The following is a 16,030-nucleotide window of genomic DNA, read 5'->3' on the forward strand; positions in this document are numbered from 1 at the left end:
CAATTTTTAAAATAAAAATCCATAATTTAAGTATCTATTTAGACTGGATGTTTCCTTTGAACTGTGGTAAAATAAAAATGAAATAGGGACATTATTGGTACTTGGCCACAGTAGAAAATGAAATATAATCACCATCAAACTAATGTTAGAAAAAATGTATATAATAATGTGAATCATGAGCTGAAGACACACACATAGGGACACATACACACACATACATACAAGCTTTCCTTGTGCTTATCAGTTTTAAGGATGCAATATCAAACGTGGTTCCTATGGGCAGGCTAAAAATAACATACCACAATCAATCAAGCCAAAGATGTGTTTTTGAAAAGCTGGATTCCAAACATTTGATTTTTGCTCTCTACCTTTTGGAATTTACCATAGTCATTGACTATCATTACAGACTCACGTCACCTCTGTGGGCAGTGATTAGAGAGCTAGCTCTGGTTGGAATCCCAGTTATGTCCTTTTCTAGACAGGGACAACCTAGCTGTACTGTTGATCACACAACAGTAACTACAACTTTAATTAACTACAAGTGGGAGCCAAGTTTTGTTTTGAACAACTTCGGACCAGGACAAATTTCACTTGCAATTACAGACCTTGTCAATCAGATAAGATAATTGAAAGAGGTCCTGCTGTATGTAACATGTCTATAGCTTGTCAACTGGTAATTACGTGCAGGTGGGTCTTCTCTGGAGTTGTTCTTGCTCTCTGAATGTTCTCCCCCTTTTGTTTAGGTCCAAATCTGGGTGTAACGCAAAACTAGTTTGCTCTGAGATATAAGCAGAAGCTTTTATACTGCTCCTCCTGCAGAAGTGCAGTTGTTGAGAAACAGCACGCTCCACATCTGAAGTCTATGAACCAATACTCTCTCTGGAAGATCTATTTTACTGAAATTTAAAAACAATCAAAATGAGCACAGAAGGGGAAAGAAATAGCTGGGCTCAAAACGCATCAGGAATTAGATAAACATTTAAATGATGTCCAAACCGTATTCCCTCTGGTTACTCTGAAATCACATTTGAGAAAATTTCAGTTAAAAGATCCATTGGGCTAGAACATATGGAAGACTTTTAAACTCCTTCCTAAGTGTTGCAAATCTCTCTCTGCTTAACATTATATACAGGAAGCTAACAATTAAAAAGTAATTTCTAGAACCTAAGAAGGGTTCAAGTTTTATACCATTCAGAGAAGGTTTGGTTTCCATGTCTTGGACTTCATGCAACTATTTGTCCTTGGCTTGATCTTCGTAATCACTAACATCTGTTTCACTACTGTTATCAAGGCATTCTTCAATCGGCAACTCATTCAGTTCAAGGAAGCCAATAATGAGGTTGGCCACAGCTTCGACATCACTAGGAAAGAAAAAAATAGGCAAGATTTAATGAATCCAGTGCCTGCTTCAGCTGATCATGAAAGTATGCAACTTTCAGCATCCATCTAGTAAAGGCAAAACATTTGGAAGTATAGCAAAATCTCTTGTTTGTTTGAAAGGATATCACAGGGTTTTGTTATTAACTTTTGCTTTCAAACTAGATTAAGTTTCGATCAGATATCACAAAATTATTTTAAGCAATAATGAGTTAATTGTATGGGTTTAAGATACCACTTGGCTTCCTGATGTATAATTAAGAAGTATTACATTAGTTTACTTGAAGCACTATGCCTTTCCTGCTAATCTACCAATGTAATGGCTAATAAAGCAGCTGGATGGGAAATAAAAGGTGTGAAAAAGTGGTAGAACAATTTCAGAAATGTGTGTCTTTATTTCTCTGCAGATATATATATAAGGTTTTTAAAAAGTGCCTGCATGCTAAGCTACATGTTCCATAGCAGACATAATAAAACCTAAACTCATTTTAATTGAAGAATTGAAAACATTAACTACATATTTCTGACATTTACACTTACAAATTCCAAAATAAAGTACCCTTAACAAGTTCATTCTGGAATATATTACAGTCATGAAAATGCCATCAGATTTTGCTAAATAACTTTAACCAGAATATGTAAGTTAGTACACAATTGAAGAATTTGAAAAGAACAATAATAACAAAAGAATAGGTTTTTGAGAATGTGATTTCCCATCTCAGGTTAAATGATGCCTCCTGACAAATTCTAATTAATCACAAAGGGGAAAGTTCATACTATACCTTCTGCAGTTTATCACTGCACTCTGTGTCAGAGGGTGTGAAAATCCAGTGCCAAATCGCAATACAATTAGGTATCCCTTCCCAAAGTAACGAACCTTCTCTTCTTCCACATTCACAGCTTGTATTTCTTCCAATGGAACAACCACTACTTGCAAGGAACAAACACTGAATTGTCAGTAAAATAATGCCAAGCAATACTAGGTACAATTCCACACCAAAACTTAGTAAAAACCATCTGGATCCTCTCTCATGCCATCAACTGCCTCCTATTAATCTTAGGGCCAAAAGAGCTAACAAGGATTGACCCTAGGTAGGACAGTTTCCAAGCCCTTCATCAGAAAATAGTGGCATAAATTCTCTTCCCCCTCCTGCAACTCAGGTTTCTCCTCCCAGCACATTTGTATGATGGTTTGTAGATTTCGTGGCAAGAACAGAATTCATTATTCATGCTGTGAGAATCTTTTGTAAAACAACAACAGACTCCAAGATCCCTCAAAGGATATATCCTATAATCATGCATTTAGTTTCTGTAGTTGCCCTTTCATACCAAAATGATTACTAGCTTAGAAACATGCCATTTTGATGTTAATATTTGTTCTTTGGGAATCAGATGAATGTTTTCTTTCATTTCAGTTTTGAGGTTTTGTTAACATTAAAAGAACAGAGGAGTTGTCTAGTTCCACCCCAACTATTACACAAGGAATTCTATAGTTTAAAGATTTAAATATGTGTGTCATCAAAATCCTGTGAAAATCTACACTGTTGTATAGTAAAATTTCACTGCTTTCTTGTGCACTGCTTGACAGCAATATAAAGCAAATATGGTCTTAGTAGCTGTAAGCAATCTGTGGGCTGAAAACATGTGCAACCATTCTGGTACTCTTGCAATCACTACATAAAGACTGTTTCAAGTTGAGTTCAACTTCTGGTGCCTACAAGGGCGTATTGATGGCGTTTTCTTGGCAACGGTATGAAAGTGGCTTGACAGTGCTTTCTAGGATGTTTCTTCTTCAACATTCTTATCTAGCTGATAACTGTAGGGTCCCCTTCCAAGTACTAACTAGGTCTAATTCCGCTTAGTTTTTTTCAAAGTCAACCAAGGTGATACAGGTGCTGCCCCACCATACAAGGACAAAATGAGTAGTGGTCTAACTCCAAAGTCTCAGCAACCATTGGAAACAAACAAACAAAATACCAGTCATTATGATAGCAAGAATATTTAATCTCAAAACCAAACAGAACACTGAACAGAGATTTCTGACAATCTGAATTTGGTTTTCGCAGGATTATGAAGAAATCATAATTTTCTTTAGGTTTAGCAAAAGCAAAATTTTAACCTGCCTAAGCAAATAGGTTAAAGAATCACAGTTATGGGCACAGCTAAATATTCTTTACTACAATATGCATACATGCTCAGGAGTCAAGAAAATACCTTATTTACTTTCTTTCTCTAAAACATGCACCATACTAACAGAAACACTTGTTGTTTTACCTTGTTCATGGCCAGCTCTTGAAAAGGTCAGCAGCTTTTTGTAAAGGCTGAATGACTTTAAGTAAACTTTTCCTGCATCTTTCTGAAATATAGCTTCCTATTTAAAATAAATAAATCACCTTATGAAGCCATTTATTGGTTGAGAGGAAAATAATTGCTTTTTTCAGACAAGTGTAAACGTACCATTGTTTTTCTATAACAATTAGTGTCAACAATTTAAATAGTAAATATATAACAGCTATATAATGACAGATAATCACTCCAAACCTCTGGATTATGTAAATAAATTTACTCTCAGATTCTCTTCAAAAAGTACAATCTACTGAATCTCATACTTTCCACCAAACTTTTTTATCTCCCACTTTCAGAAAAACGGGGGGAAAATAAACTCTGATTGTTAGTTGCTCATTCTGCTTACTTTCTGAAGGATGAAGTTTGTGTTCTTCAGTTACTAGATCAGAAAATCCAGTGGATTGATTTTTAGAAGGTGGATCCTCATGGCCAGTCCTGCCTTTTCTAATCTATGAGAAGGCGTTGTAGATTCAAAAATTGCCACATGTGTTGCTGTATGGAAATCCCTCCCTCCCTCCAATGGTGAAGATTCCCAATACCCATCTTTTTACCTTCCGCTGGAGGCTGCCAGCTGCTGTGCTTTTGCAAAAATGTGGTTGGACTCAACTGAACTAAAGGCTACTTGAGGTCATAAGATCAAATTCTGGTTTCTTTATCTTTGCAACCATTTGCTTTGAGCTTCTGGACTCAGATACTACTGTTTCTTTTGATTCAGGCATATACTATTTTGATTAGCTGTAGTCAGTTCTACCTGTGGGGATCCACTGGGCATCATACACCACTGATCTGAACCATGAAAAAGTTACATAAGTTTCTTGAACATCTGTATTGCCTCACTCAAACCTCCAGGTATTTCAGAAGACACCAAAGATGAGTTCCAAAGAGAAATTCATTCATTCAAAAATACAATCCTGCACACACACAGAAATTATCGAGAAATACAGGCTGCATTAACTAGAAACCTTGGATGAACAGTATTCCCACTGAGTTGTATAAAATATTTTATGGAATATCTGAACCTCAAACTGGGTTGCTCCAATCTTGGAATGGCTATTTCCTACTTGTTTTGAGTCTGAAATAAGCCTTTCTGATATATTGAATCACTTCCAGAGCAACTGGAATAGCTTTTTTCAAAGCCAGAAGCACTTTTCGGTCAGACAAGTTTGAGAACAATCGATTCTGGATTCAGCACATTCCATTATTGAACATTTTGTCTTTCCCCAATTTAAATCTGGCCAACAAAACCAACTTTCTTTGTAACACATTACAGTACTTACCTCCCACTCCTCCAGATTTTGCACAGCTACAAAGAGACAGCCAGCAAGATAAAAAAGTTTCCATCCCAAGCTATCTGAATAACATGAAATAATACTTCAAATTAGGAATGCATTTCTAAATTATGTTTCGTTTAAATTATTTACAGGCTTTAAAGTATGGCTGAAGGTAAAAAATAATTAACAGTAACATAAAACTAAAAGCAGAACGTGTAAGAGTAAAGACTAATTTAAAGCCAGCCAATATTAAGATCAATAACAAACTGCTTTTAGCAGCTCACTAAACATTCCTTAATGCAAGGCTGATGAGAATAAATGTATGTTTCAAAAAGGTTGTAATGGTAGAAGCTGATGCGTTCTAGCTGGTAATAATGTTTGAAACTGGCAATACACAGACAAGAAGAAAACAATGGAGGAAACTGTTGTGCAAGGTCTATCGAAGCAAATACCATGAGCTGCCATGTAAGAGAGAATTGGAAGAGGAAGGCAAAGACACCATCAAGACTTGCTCTTACATTAACAAGGAATTGGTCCTTTTGCCTGTAACGTTTTTAGAAGAAACTAATAAGGTGAGCTGTTCATTGAAATCAACATTTTAACATTTCCCCCTTTCCTCTCTTCCTGTAGGTCCAGGAATGTGTTTTATGACGGGTTGTCTAGGAAAAAATGGGAATATATACAGTACAGAGTTTAGAACTGCAGCTAATTCTTCTTGAGCCTGCTGAATAGGGCACAACACAAATCAGAACACAATAAATTTAAAGAATGGCAGAGAAAAATGTGTGTTTTTTTAAAGATATCATTAACAAGGAACTAAATTTTTCTAATGAATCTACCTTCGCTATAATAAGCAGCAGCCAAGCCAACAGAGGAAATTCCTATAGAGAAAAAAAAGAATTAATTTACAATTTAAATCTACTACTTAAATATCCTCAACGTTAAACTATATAAAAATATAAGATTATGTTTGCACTGAGCGATTTTAATTAAATTAACTTTAAAAGAACAATCAAAGAAAATAATTTATTTTAGCTATACTCTTGAACTCAATACAATGACTGCTATTTAGGTACAAAGATACAAAGCATGCTGGATATCTAAATGACTAAAACATATCTGGTGCTTTAGAGCTAGCTAACATAAAATATACACACCACCTTCAGAGTTAGCCCAGTTCCATATATCCATTTGATTACGCATCTGACTCATTCTAATATTTTAGAGACTAGTGAAATCTTTAACGTTTTAAAGATTTCATTACACCTGTTCTAGAAGAAAGACACTGAAATTCTCTCTCTGACCTGAATCTCCCACTATTTTTCCCTGCTAAGAGGATTCGGCAAAGGATTAAAATATAATAATGGAAGGACAGTTAGAAATGGATAGTGCCAACCATTGCATTATCTTGCTTGTATAGATATAATCTTGATTATACTGTAAAGCCTTCCTGAATCAACTCAAATAACTGTTTGCCAGTAATAGAATGATTCTATGGAAGTCATATTAGAATAGCGAGGGATTCTCAATAAATACATCTCAGGTTAATGTATTGTCGAAGGCTTTCACGGCCGGAATACAATGGCTGATGTGGGTCTTCTGGGCTGTATGGCCGTGTTCTGGAAGTTTTGGTTCCTAACGTTTCGCCAGCATCTGTGACTGGCATCTTCAGAGGACAGGAGCACAGAGAGAGCACAGAGAGGACCGCTCCTGTCCTCTGAAGATGCCGGTCACAGATGCTGGCGAAACGTTAGGAACCAAAACCTCCAGAACACGGCCACACAGCCTGGAAGACCCACATCAGACATCTCAGGTTAATTAATTAATTTATTTATATATCGAATTCGTCACCACCCATCTCGTTAAACAACTTAATGACTTGCAGTCAAAGTTCTGATTAACATTACAATCAACATACAAAATCCAATTCCGCCTATTCAAACTGTTGCCCAGGATATGAGAACAAGCAATCCTTACTATACTTGCTGCAGAGTCTCCAGCCGGGAATAAGGGAGTAATAAATGGCAAAGTTGACTCTTTTCTTTTATGGACATGTCATTTGAGCTTTGTTTTAGAAGTCTGGGAGAAACAGGCTGATGATGTCTTACCTACAAGGACAGACCAAGATCTGATGCCAGGGAATCTCTTCAAGTGAAGGAGTGAGTTTGAATGACTTTCGACCTGCATATACATCTTTGGCAGTGGGTAGGGATCTACAGTGCCACAAAGCGCTCACAAAATCTAAAGAATAACAAGGCAGGAAACCAACTTAAGTCATTGTTTTCGAGCAAACTGCAGTTTGGCAGAAACGATTCTCCACACAACTGCTCATGCTTCCAGCATTTTCTGCTATATGAACCAAATGCATTGTTTTTTGGAATACGAACAGCACCAAAGCCCTCCGTCCCTACCCTCCAAGCCAACAGCAAATTGAAAAACTGCGTTATATTTCTTTTCTGCTTAGGGCAGAACTTGTCCCTCCAGCACCGACATTTCCTTTTAGAAGGCACGTGCGTTTTGAAAGTGCAGTTGGCAAACGGGAAGTAAGGACAGTGGGTTTTCTTCCTCCCTTCACCGTTCGTGCTGCACCGCCAGCAGTCCATTCTAGGCAGTACAGTACAATCCTGAAGAGCCGAAGTGGTCCAGCGCCCTTCTCTCGCTCCCTGTGCAGCCTTCAGACGTTACTCTTCCGTGCACGCCCTAGCCCCTCAGCCTCAGCCCCGCGAGCTTCCCCCTCTTGGTCCTCCCGTCCCTTCCGCTGCAGTTCGGAGGGCTGCGCTGCACCGGGTCTCTCCGTCCCGCGGGCGCCCGCATCCTCGCCAAGCTCACCGAAGTCACCGCCCAGCGCGTTCCCGAAGTCTTCCGGGCGACAAACGCGATGCTGGGGAATCATAGAGTTAAGTCAGGCAGATCGCTACAGTCCGCTGTAGAGCGTGTTTTCAAACGTAGGCTGCGCCTCAAGTTCTATAGAAGTACGCAAGATAGAGTCGCACACAACGCTCACTTCCTTTTCTGATTAGGGGTTTCTAAATGCCAGGCAGGAATTGCAGAAGCTCTAAGAAGGCAGAAGAGCTGAGAGAATATAGGAAAGACTCGAAGCAAGCGTGACCATCGCTCGCTGCCTTGTTTCCTACACGGCTTTGAGTCCTCACACGTTAGGCAAACGAGTAAGGAGGGCACGGTGGAGCGATTTTATCAAGGGAGACTGATAATTTTAGATTTTGTATTTATATGTTGTTTCTTTGTTTTTAGTTTTGTGTTTCTTTTTAATTTATTGTGTGTTTATGTTGTACGCCACTCAGTCTGTTGGGCAGCCTTATAAATCTTTAAATAAATAAGTTAGTTCTTGGCGCATCTGCTGTAAATTAGGAGGCATTCATAGTACATTATGCTAAGTTAATGTAGCTTGGTTGATTTTTCACTTTATGCAGTGTATTAACTTCCCAGTTTTGGCTCATGGAAGAAACAAATCCTCTCAATTGGGCACAGTTGTACAGATGGCAGAGTCAGAAACCATCCTCAAATGCCTGTGATTTGATGCTGATTTTGATGCTCTCATTCCTTTTTTGCCCATCAAAATGTTTTCACTTTAGCCCAATGAGTTTGGGCTAAATATTTCTGGCAAAAACTTGTTGAACAAGAGATTTTATCACTAGTGTCATGCAAAACAGGGAAAGAGACAAATTTCATATTTAAAAAATGCAAAGTCAAGAATATTCTTTTATTATGTGGAACAGACTTTTTTTAAAAGAATTCATCCGTTGGCAAGAAAGAAGATGATTTAACCATGCAGTGAATTTATCCCATAGTTATTTCTGGGCTTGAGTGAAAATTTTGGGACAAATGTTATATATGAAGGACATAAATGGAAGCATATAAAACCTTCTATGAAATAACATAGTAGAGTGTTTATGGTTACAATATAGCTACATCTTTAACACAGATTAATATGCACATTGTGACCAAAGGTATATCATTCATTCCATCCCAGACCTCAAAATTCCCAGTGATCTATACAATTCCAGTCCCTTTGTTCCTCAGAGCTAATTAGTTATATCACAAACATGAAATTTTCAGTCTGACAGATGTAAGTATTGGTACACTTATTTGTTTGTTCACATAGTGTATTTACTGCTTCAGTCCACGTGGTTTTAAGACAGTGTACAGGTACTACTAATAAAACAATACAATTGTAATAATAATGAATACTATAAGCAATAAAACTATTTGATGCTAATGATACACTATCAGTCCCAAAGGCCTTCCAGAGGAGCCAGGTTTTTACCACCTTCTACAAGGTCATAAGAGTGGGGTAATGAATGGAGACTCATGGAGTAGATGGTTCAAAAAGAGAGGAACCCCCAAAGAAAATGCCCACCAACAAGCCCCCTCCTGTCAATCTCTTGATAGGAGGGGACTCTAAGGAGGTACTCTTTAACCAGGTTAGGTAGGCAGACTGCATCTGGAAAAGGTGGTCTCTTTGATTCCCAGGCCCCAAGCCATATAGGGCTTTGTAGCTAGCAATCAGCATAGTATTGCACTTGGAAACACAGTTGCCAGTGAAGCTCCTGAAACAGCTGTGTAAAAGGGCAGTACTGTGACCAACCAGTGAACACCTGGGCCAGTGCACTCTGGTCCAACTGAAGTTTCTGGGTGGTCTTCAAGGGCTGTCTCCCATAGAATAAATTACAGCAGTCTAGTCAAGAGTTGACAAGGCATGAGTGACTGTCCTTAACATGTCCTGTTCCAGGCAAGACTGCACTTGACATACCAGCTGGAGCTGGAACAAAGCCTCCTAGCCAGATCTTCCACCTGCGCTTTTAGCAGTAGCCATGGAGGATCTCCAAATTGCAAGCTTGTCCTGTAGGGGAGTATAACCATGAAACCTCCCTTGGTGTCAAGGGAAGATCATTCTGCTGTCTTGACAGCAAACTTTTTTTTACTGTAAACCTTCCTTAAAGCCGTGGTTTCTCTTTAGACCTGCAAACAATTATTAAATAGGGCCTGATTCAGTATCTTGCACACCTCAATCCAACTGCATAGATATATTTGCCCAACAGGAACATAAGCTGAAGTATATTGTAACACATCATAAGGCAAACAACAAAGAGTTCAAAGTACATGCAGGTACTGATGGAACAAAGGTTACATTTAAAAGCTCACATATCCAAACTTCCCAAACAAATTAACTTTGAGACATCCTAAGGGCAAAAATAAGGAATGTTCTCCTATCAATCTAGTTTGAGGAATGTGAATTTCTTTTCAACATTTTAATAGTTGTTGTTATTTAGCTTTATAGAGATGCCAAACCAAAAAGACTAAAGAAGAGTACAGAGTTACAAATATCATAAAAAATACATGAGCCAATTCAGAAAACTAGCATATTGGGGAAATTCCAATCACCCATTGTTGACCTGGCAGGATCCCAAATTGCCGCAGCCTCCAGCCTATTCGAAAAGTAACATTTTTGAAGCTTTTTATAAGGATAGTAGAGTCAGGGGCAAATGATCCTTGGAAGGAATGGTATTCCAGAGGGCAGGGACAGCAGCAAAGAAGGCACACCTCTGGGCTTCCAAAAGATGGCAAGAGTTTTATTTATTTATATTTCAAATTTGGACACGGCCCATCTCACAAGTTTAGCTGATAGAACAAGTGGAAACAATTGGAGAAAAGGCGGTCCTGTAAATTACCAGATCCTGAGCCAAGAAGGGTTTTATAGATGATACCCAGCACCTTGAACTGCATCCAGAAACCAGCTGATGACCAGTGCAGCTCATGAAGTAGATAGATCACATTTGCATACTGAGGAACACCCATAACTAGTTGTGCAACCGCATTCTGGTCTAGCTGTAGTTTCCAAGCAGTCTTCAAGGGCAGCCCCACATACAGCACATTGCAGTAGTCCAAATTTTTAAAGCTGATTCTTAGCAGTTATCTGAAGACCATGATCTTTTGTTTAGAGAAATCCAGGCTGTTTTAGCTATTTTCTTTTGCCAGTTTCCTCCACCTTTCTCAGAAATTAGGAGCTCCTCAACCCTAATGTACTATTTTCTAGGCTGCTTTATTCAGTGATAAAAGGCAAAAAGCATTCAGTCTCCTGGGGGTGTTTGCCATGTAATAAAGTGCAGCATGTTCTAAATAAACAAGCTAAAGGAACCAAGGAAACAAAGCCACAAAAATCCAGAGAAAAAGCTAACACATATCAATGTATGCCTAGCACATCACATGCACATTAATGGATTCATTGTAGAGATTAAAAATATTTCAGATATGGATTCTAAAATTTGAGTAGCCCTTTAACCCTTGCCGGAAAATGATATTTTGATTCAGTATTATGAAAGACAAATTCATTTGCCCAGTACTTGGTTACAAGCCATCTTTTTATCACATACCCAAGGAAGAACACTTTTAGCCTTGCTTATGTGTGCGATATGAAATTGTGCATTGACCATAACGAGGAATTAGCTTTTCTGAAGAGCAAGAAGAACTAAAGCAAAGAATAAATGTCATCTTCCCAAACATACAGTACATCTTTTCAGTTTTGTTGGGACTACAGTGCCCAGTATCTCCAGTAACCAGGAAATGTAATATTTACATTTGCAAACTGGTTACAACGGCATACTGCAATTGTATGACTTCTGGAGCTCCATTAAGCCAAGTGTATGGAACATTCCAATGTTACCATCACTCTTCGGCAGGAGGCCCATTTCTTTTTCAGCCCAAGCAAGTTTTTAGAATTTGTTCCAGATAAACTCAGAAAAAGGGAAAGGCAAGAAAACTGTAAGCTTATGATGGTTGGTAAGTCCCTTAGTCCAGTGCCTTGACCTGGACAAGATCTGGGCCCCCACAACATCCAACAAGGGCAAAAGGCTGTGCAAATTAGATTGGAGGATTGGTTTGAAGACACAAGAAAAATACCCCTAAAAGAGACAACTAGAAATCATGAATAAGCCAGAAGGGAGAAGTCAGACTCGATCTCTTAGTGTCTCAGGGATTGGGGGAAATGTAATTGTGGATAGAACCTGTATTCTCCCAGTGCTGCCTCTTGTTCTCCAAGTGCACTATTAAAAAAAATCATCATCACATCATCACCACCACCATCATCATGGCGAGGTGATTTTCGCCTTTCTGACGCAAGGGGGCGCTGGTCCTTGCTTGCCACGCCAGTGCCCGGAGTACGTGACAGCTCTCAGGTCTACAATGAACGCCGGCGAGCGGCGGGGGAAGAGGGAGGACCAGCGAGACTATCTCAAAAATAGGAGAAAAAAAGAAGAGCGGTTTGCATCGCGTTTACTGTCATTTCAGGACGCCCCCGCCCTCCGCCCGTGCCCCGTTCCACCCCCCTTCTCCTCTGACCATAGCAGTCCGCAGCGGGGGCTCGCGCTAAGTCCTCCTAGGCATGCCCTTTGTGACTTAAGGGGATTAACCGCAAGGTACTGTGCCTGCTTTTGTTTCCTCCCCTCCCCTCCCCTCCCCTCCCCTCCCCTGCATGCGGGGGTGTCCTTTTTCTGCCGCGGCGGGCACAGGCGTCGCTTCCCCGCCCGGGCTTCTGCTCTGGCGGGCGACGAGTACGGACCGGCGACGGCCAGCGGAAGGAGGTTCCTCACTGCAGGGTTTGCGCGGCATTGGCAGCAGCCGAGGGCGCCGCTCATCCCGCCACCCGCGTCGCGTGTAATCCCCGAGATGAAATGCACCACCTGGGTTGGTCCTGTTAATGGGAGAGAGACGGTATTAAATGCTTAAGCGGGGAAGACCTCACAGAAGAGAACTACTATTATGGGTTTGGTATTAGGAGGGGGGGGAGAGGCAGGTGAAGGGAGCCAACCCGCGCTTCAAGCCAGCGGAGCTAAACCCTCATGAACCTCTGCACGTTTTTGCTGGAGGAGCTAGAGGCGCAAGAGTCAGTGTGTCAGTTGTGTAAGCTGAAGAGTCATGCACATTGCCGAATCTCTCTCGCAGCATCCCCTGCTCTTACACACCCTTGGCATTTGCCACTGTAAGGGTGGGCTGACCAAAAGCTCTCAGCTACTGTGGAATCAGGTGCACCTCAGTTGTTGTAAATCAATTTGCTCTGCTTCTGTAAAAATGCAAGCTGTACCTAAATCCTGGGATGCTGGGCACTTGCTTGTGTGCATCCTGCTTGGTCAGTTGATAGGGATTATGCACAGTCAGGGGTCACAAATGACCCTTACTTGCAACTGAGTCCTGCTGTTTGACCTTCAGAATTCGGATGGGATCAGGCATGTTTTGTGGAGCTGTGATCTGATGTAAGGTTGTTGTAGGAACACCTGTGGCCAGGTAGCATCGGACTCTGGCTTCTCTCAGCACCACCCAGAAAGCAAGATTGTTGAGGATTGTAGTCCAGCAACATGATTGGTATGGCCACAGGCTCCACACTCTCAGCATAAAAAAAGTTGGGACCTGGAGGGTATCAGGGGTGAGACGATGTCCTGTGGATCTGTCATATAGCATTAGGGCTGTCTTGAAGTACTCTTCTTCCATTAGTAGCAGAATGTCTCAGTGTTGATAAAGTGTTTAAAAGAAGCTGGCTGTCTTGTGCTTTGGTTACTTGGTGGACAGTCCCACTGTTGTGCCACATGCAAGAGTGACTTATACTTCCATGTACAATACTGTTTTCATGTCTGACATTTGAAAGGCAGTCATATTCATTCCTGTGAAGAAGAGTTTGCTAAAGTCCTTCTGCTCTATGAGTGAATCGTCAAAAGTGCCTGACACATTTAGTTTACACACCTGCACACAACTTCATTTGTCATCTCATGGTCATCCTTGGCATGCTATTAAATAAAAGTTGGTGGAAAGTTTTCCCTCCTTGCCTTTTGCCCACTCCTCTCTGGGCTTGAAAAATACATCTGGCTGTAAAGCCAACCATTTGCTCAGGTTCCCATAGCAAAGAAGCAAAATGTTGTGCTTGTGTTCACGAAGCAATAAAATCGTGTATCCTGGAGCTAATCATTGACAGGAAACGAAAGGTATTTTAGTTTGACAGATTTTCCACATCACGAGAGTTGAGAAGGCAGTTGTTGTTGTTTTCGTTAGTTCTGCAAAGAGAGGATTAAAAACTTCCACTTTTCAGCACAGATGGGACTGGCAGCTGAGCAGTCAAGTGGTCCCTCCTTCAAAGTTTCTTATTGGCCCTAGAAAGTCTCATTCAAAAGAAAGTGTAGTTAAAATACGGCTGAAAAACTGGGATAAGAATGAGGGAAATCCTCTACAGCTCTTCTGCTGTTTTTTATCGTTCCAGACAGGTGGAAAGCAGGAGCATTGGCTTCTTTATCTAAAGACAACTGGCATTTCAAGAGAGACCCAAATTTGCCATATAAAAAATACCAAAGAAAGACCTACCAATGAAGTGTGAAAATTGCACCAAAAAGGTGAGTCTTTTTTTAATGATTTATATCATGCTACAGTCCCAATGCACAACTACTGGGGAAGTAACCTTGAGCCAGTCATTGTCTCTCAGGCCTCTCAAGGTGGGTATAGTGGGGAAAAATAGGAGAGAGCACTAAATATGCTGCCTTGAACTCCTGAATGAATGGCAGGGTGTAAATCTAATACATACATACATAAAGAAACCTGTGTAGCTTCTGCAAACAAGCCCCATGGAACTTCCTGAAACACATTTGCAAATAGACATATGAAGCTTTCAGCTGTTGTTGTCATCGTTATTCCTCCTACTTTTCTGCCCAGAAAGTAATCGGTAGTGATAATTAAAAGTAGCCTATCTAGACAGAGAAGATTTGCTTTTAATTTCTAAAACTTGGTTTACAAATTGGAGAAAAAGCACATAATTGTTGGTTGGGATGAGGAGTGCTATAAAATAATTTATCTCAGAATTTCAGTAGATTAAACCAAAGGTATTATGGAACCTTTTACTTATCACTACTATGGTGTACATGTTGAAATCACAAAAATAGATTGCTTTTCAACTCTGTACAGCTGTCTTCCCCATACTGTGCCTTCCAAGTGTCTTGGACTTCAACGTGGTCATACTGGCTGGAAATTACAGAAAGATTTGGAGGATACCAGCTTAAGGGAAACTGTATACATTTATAGTTTCTGTATAAGTAAGAAATAAATGGGATCAGTGCTTCAGCTGTTTAACTTCAGAATCTCCATGAATTGCATAAGTTAATTTCTTACTTTCTATAGTGTTCAGAATTTTAATTGACCAGAACAATAGTCTTTTTTGATGTTAGGCCCCTGTGAATGTAGGAATGATAATGCTGTAAGAAATTTGGAACCTTTTCTCCTATTAAGTGGGAACAGGATGGGACAGGCTCAGCTCCTACATGTATATTGTATGCTGACCTTGGATTTTGTAGTTCTAGCTACTTGTAGTTTATCACAAATGGTATTTCTTCACAGTCTCACCACTTGTGTGGATGGGCTCTTATCATCTTGCCCAGGTTGTTAAAAAAGCCCTTCCCTCTCCCTGCCGTTTTATAACCTCTTTTTGCCCTATGTGATTGGGACATATTATTAGAAATAGTTAATATATAGTAAGTTATTATTATTTATCAGGATGAAAGTGGAAAAGGTACATAAACCAATAGATCAAGTTTGAAATTTGGTTTCTGCAGTTATTAAAAATACCTTAGAAAACAACCAGCACGCAGACTCTGTTTTCATTGCTTTCCTTAAAAACAATTTGTGCCACACCAAATGTAGATCTTTCAATTCTTTTAATATAATACTATAAATCCATAATATTAATATAATGTAATATATTAAATTACAGAAAGGTGACACATTCCAGTTACTCTGACATAAGTTTTTTTTAAAGAACCATATATACAACATTAATTGAGCTAGAACTAAGAGCAATAGGAATACTTTTGGAAGAGTAGGGCAATATAAATAGTTTCATTTCCTTTCTTTTTCGGACTTCTCTTGTATTCAGTATTGTTATTTGCTCTGGATGTAATTTAGATAGGGAAAGAGGTTATTGGGAGAATACTAAACAAACATTCAGAAAAGTATTGGAGGAGACTATTAATTAAAACAATAACACTGAG

The 16,030-nt window shown here is 39.6% G+C and overlaps 2 protein-coding genes across 13 annotated transcripts in view; one reads left to right on the forward strand and one right to left on the reverse strand.

Annotated features, from left to right (window-relative positions):
* Positions 1-758: 758 nt before the first annotated feature.
* CYBC1 (cytochrome b-245 chaperone 1) lies at positions 759-7,954 on the reverse strand. Of its 5 annotated transcripts, none has more exons than XM_015889655.3 (7): positions 7,103-7,817; positions 5,834-5,875; positions 5,001-5,074; positions 3,652-3,748; positions 2,160-2,307; positions 1,189-1,361; positions 759-896 (listed from the first exon to the last, which is right to left on the reverse strand). In XM_015889655.3, the coding sequence occupies exons 1-6, from the start codon at positions 7,185-7,187 to the stop codon at positions 1,232-1,234; spliced, it is 576 nt and encodes a 191-aa protein (XP_015745141.1). In that variant the 5' UTR covers positions 7,188-7,817; the 3' UTR covers positions 759-896; positions 1,189-1,231. The 5 variants fall into 5 exon arrangements, with proteins under 5 accessions (XP_015745141.1, XP_007437299.1, XP_025028330.1 ...); XM_007437237.3 differs by lacking the exon at positions 759-896 and adding an exon at positions 7,824-7,954 and having other exon boundaries at positions 1,225-1,361; positions 7,103-7,235; XM_025172562.2 differs by lacking the exon at positions 759-896 and having other exon boundaries at positions 1,225-1,361; positions 7,103-7,235; positions 7,570-7,817.
* Positions 7,955-12,153: 4,199 nt separating this feature from the next.
* Positions 12,154-16,030, forward strand: part of NARF (nuclear prelamin A recognition factor) — a 29,187-nt gene continuing 25,310 nt past the window's right edge. For 5 of the 8 annotated variants that reach the window (XM_007437234.4, XM_025172559.2, XM_025172560.2 and 2 more), the window contains exons 1-2: positions 12,154-12,427; positions 14,257-14,386. In XM_007437234.4, coding sequence (XP_007437296.1) covers positions 14,360-14,386 — 27 coding nt within the window. In that variant the 5' untranslated portion in view covers positions 12,154-12,427; positions 14,257-14,359. Of the gene's footprint in view, positions 12,428-12,503; positions 12,723-14,256; positions 14,387-16,030 lie in introns of those variants that run through there. The other 3 variants (XM_088133432.1, XM_007437235.4, XM_025172558.2) reach the window with 3 other exon arrangements.

Source organism: Python bivittatus, unplaced genomic scaffold (genome assembly GCF_059951505.1).
Source record: "Python bivittatus isolate LINGU-HERP-01145 unplaced genomic scaffold, Pbiv_v1 ctg000080_np1212, whole genome shotgun sequence".
In the NCBI taxonomy this organism is placed as follows: Eukaryota; Metazoa; Chordata; class Lepidosauria; order Squamata; family Pythonidae; genus Python; species Python bivittatus.

Excerpts from the sequence above, each read along its gene's own strand:
- CYBC1 (XM_015889655.3), bottom strand. The coding sequence starts at position 7,187 with ATGTATATGCAGGTCGAAAGTCATTCAAACTCACTCCTTCACTTGAAG. Across the intron at positions 5,075-5,833 it reads TGCTGCTTATTATAGCGAAG|ATAGCTTGGGATGGAAACTT; the intron begins GTAGATTCATTA and ends CATGTTATTCAG. Across the intron at positions 1,362-2,159 it reads GCAGTGATAAACTGCAGAAG|TGATGTCGAAGCTGTGGCCA; the intron begins GTATAGTATGAA and ends TTTCTTTCCTAG.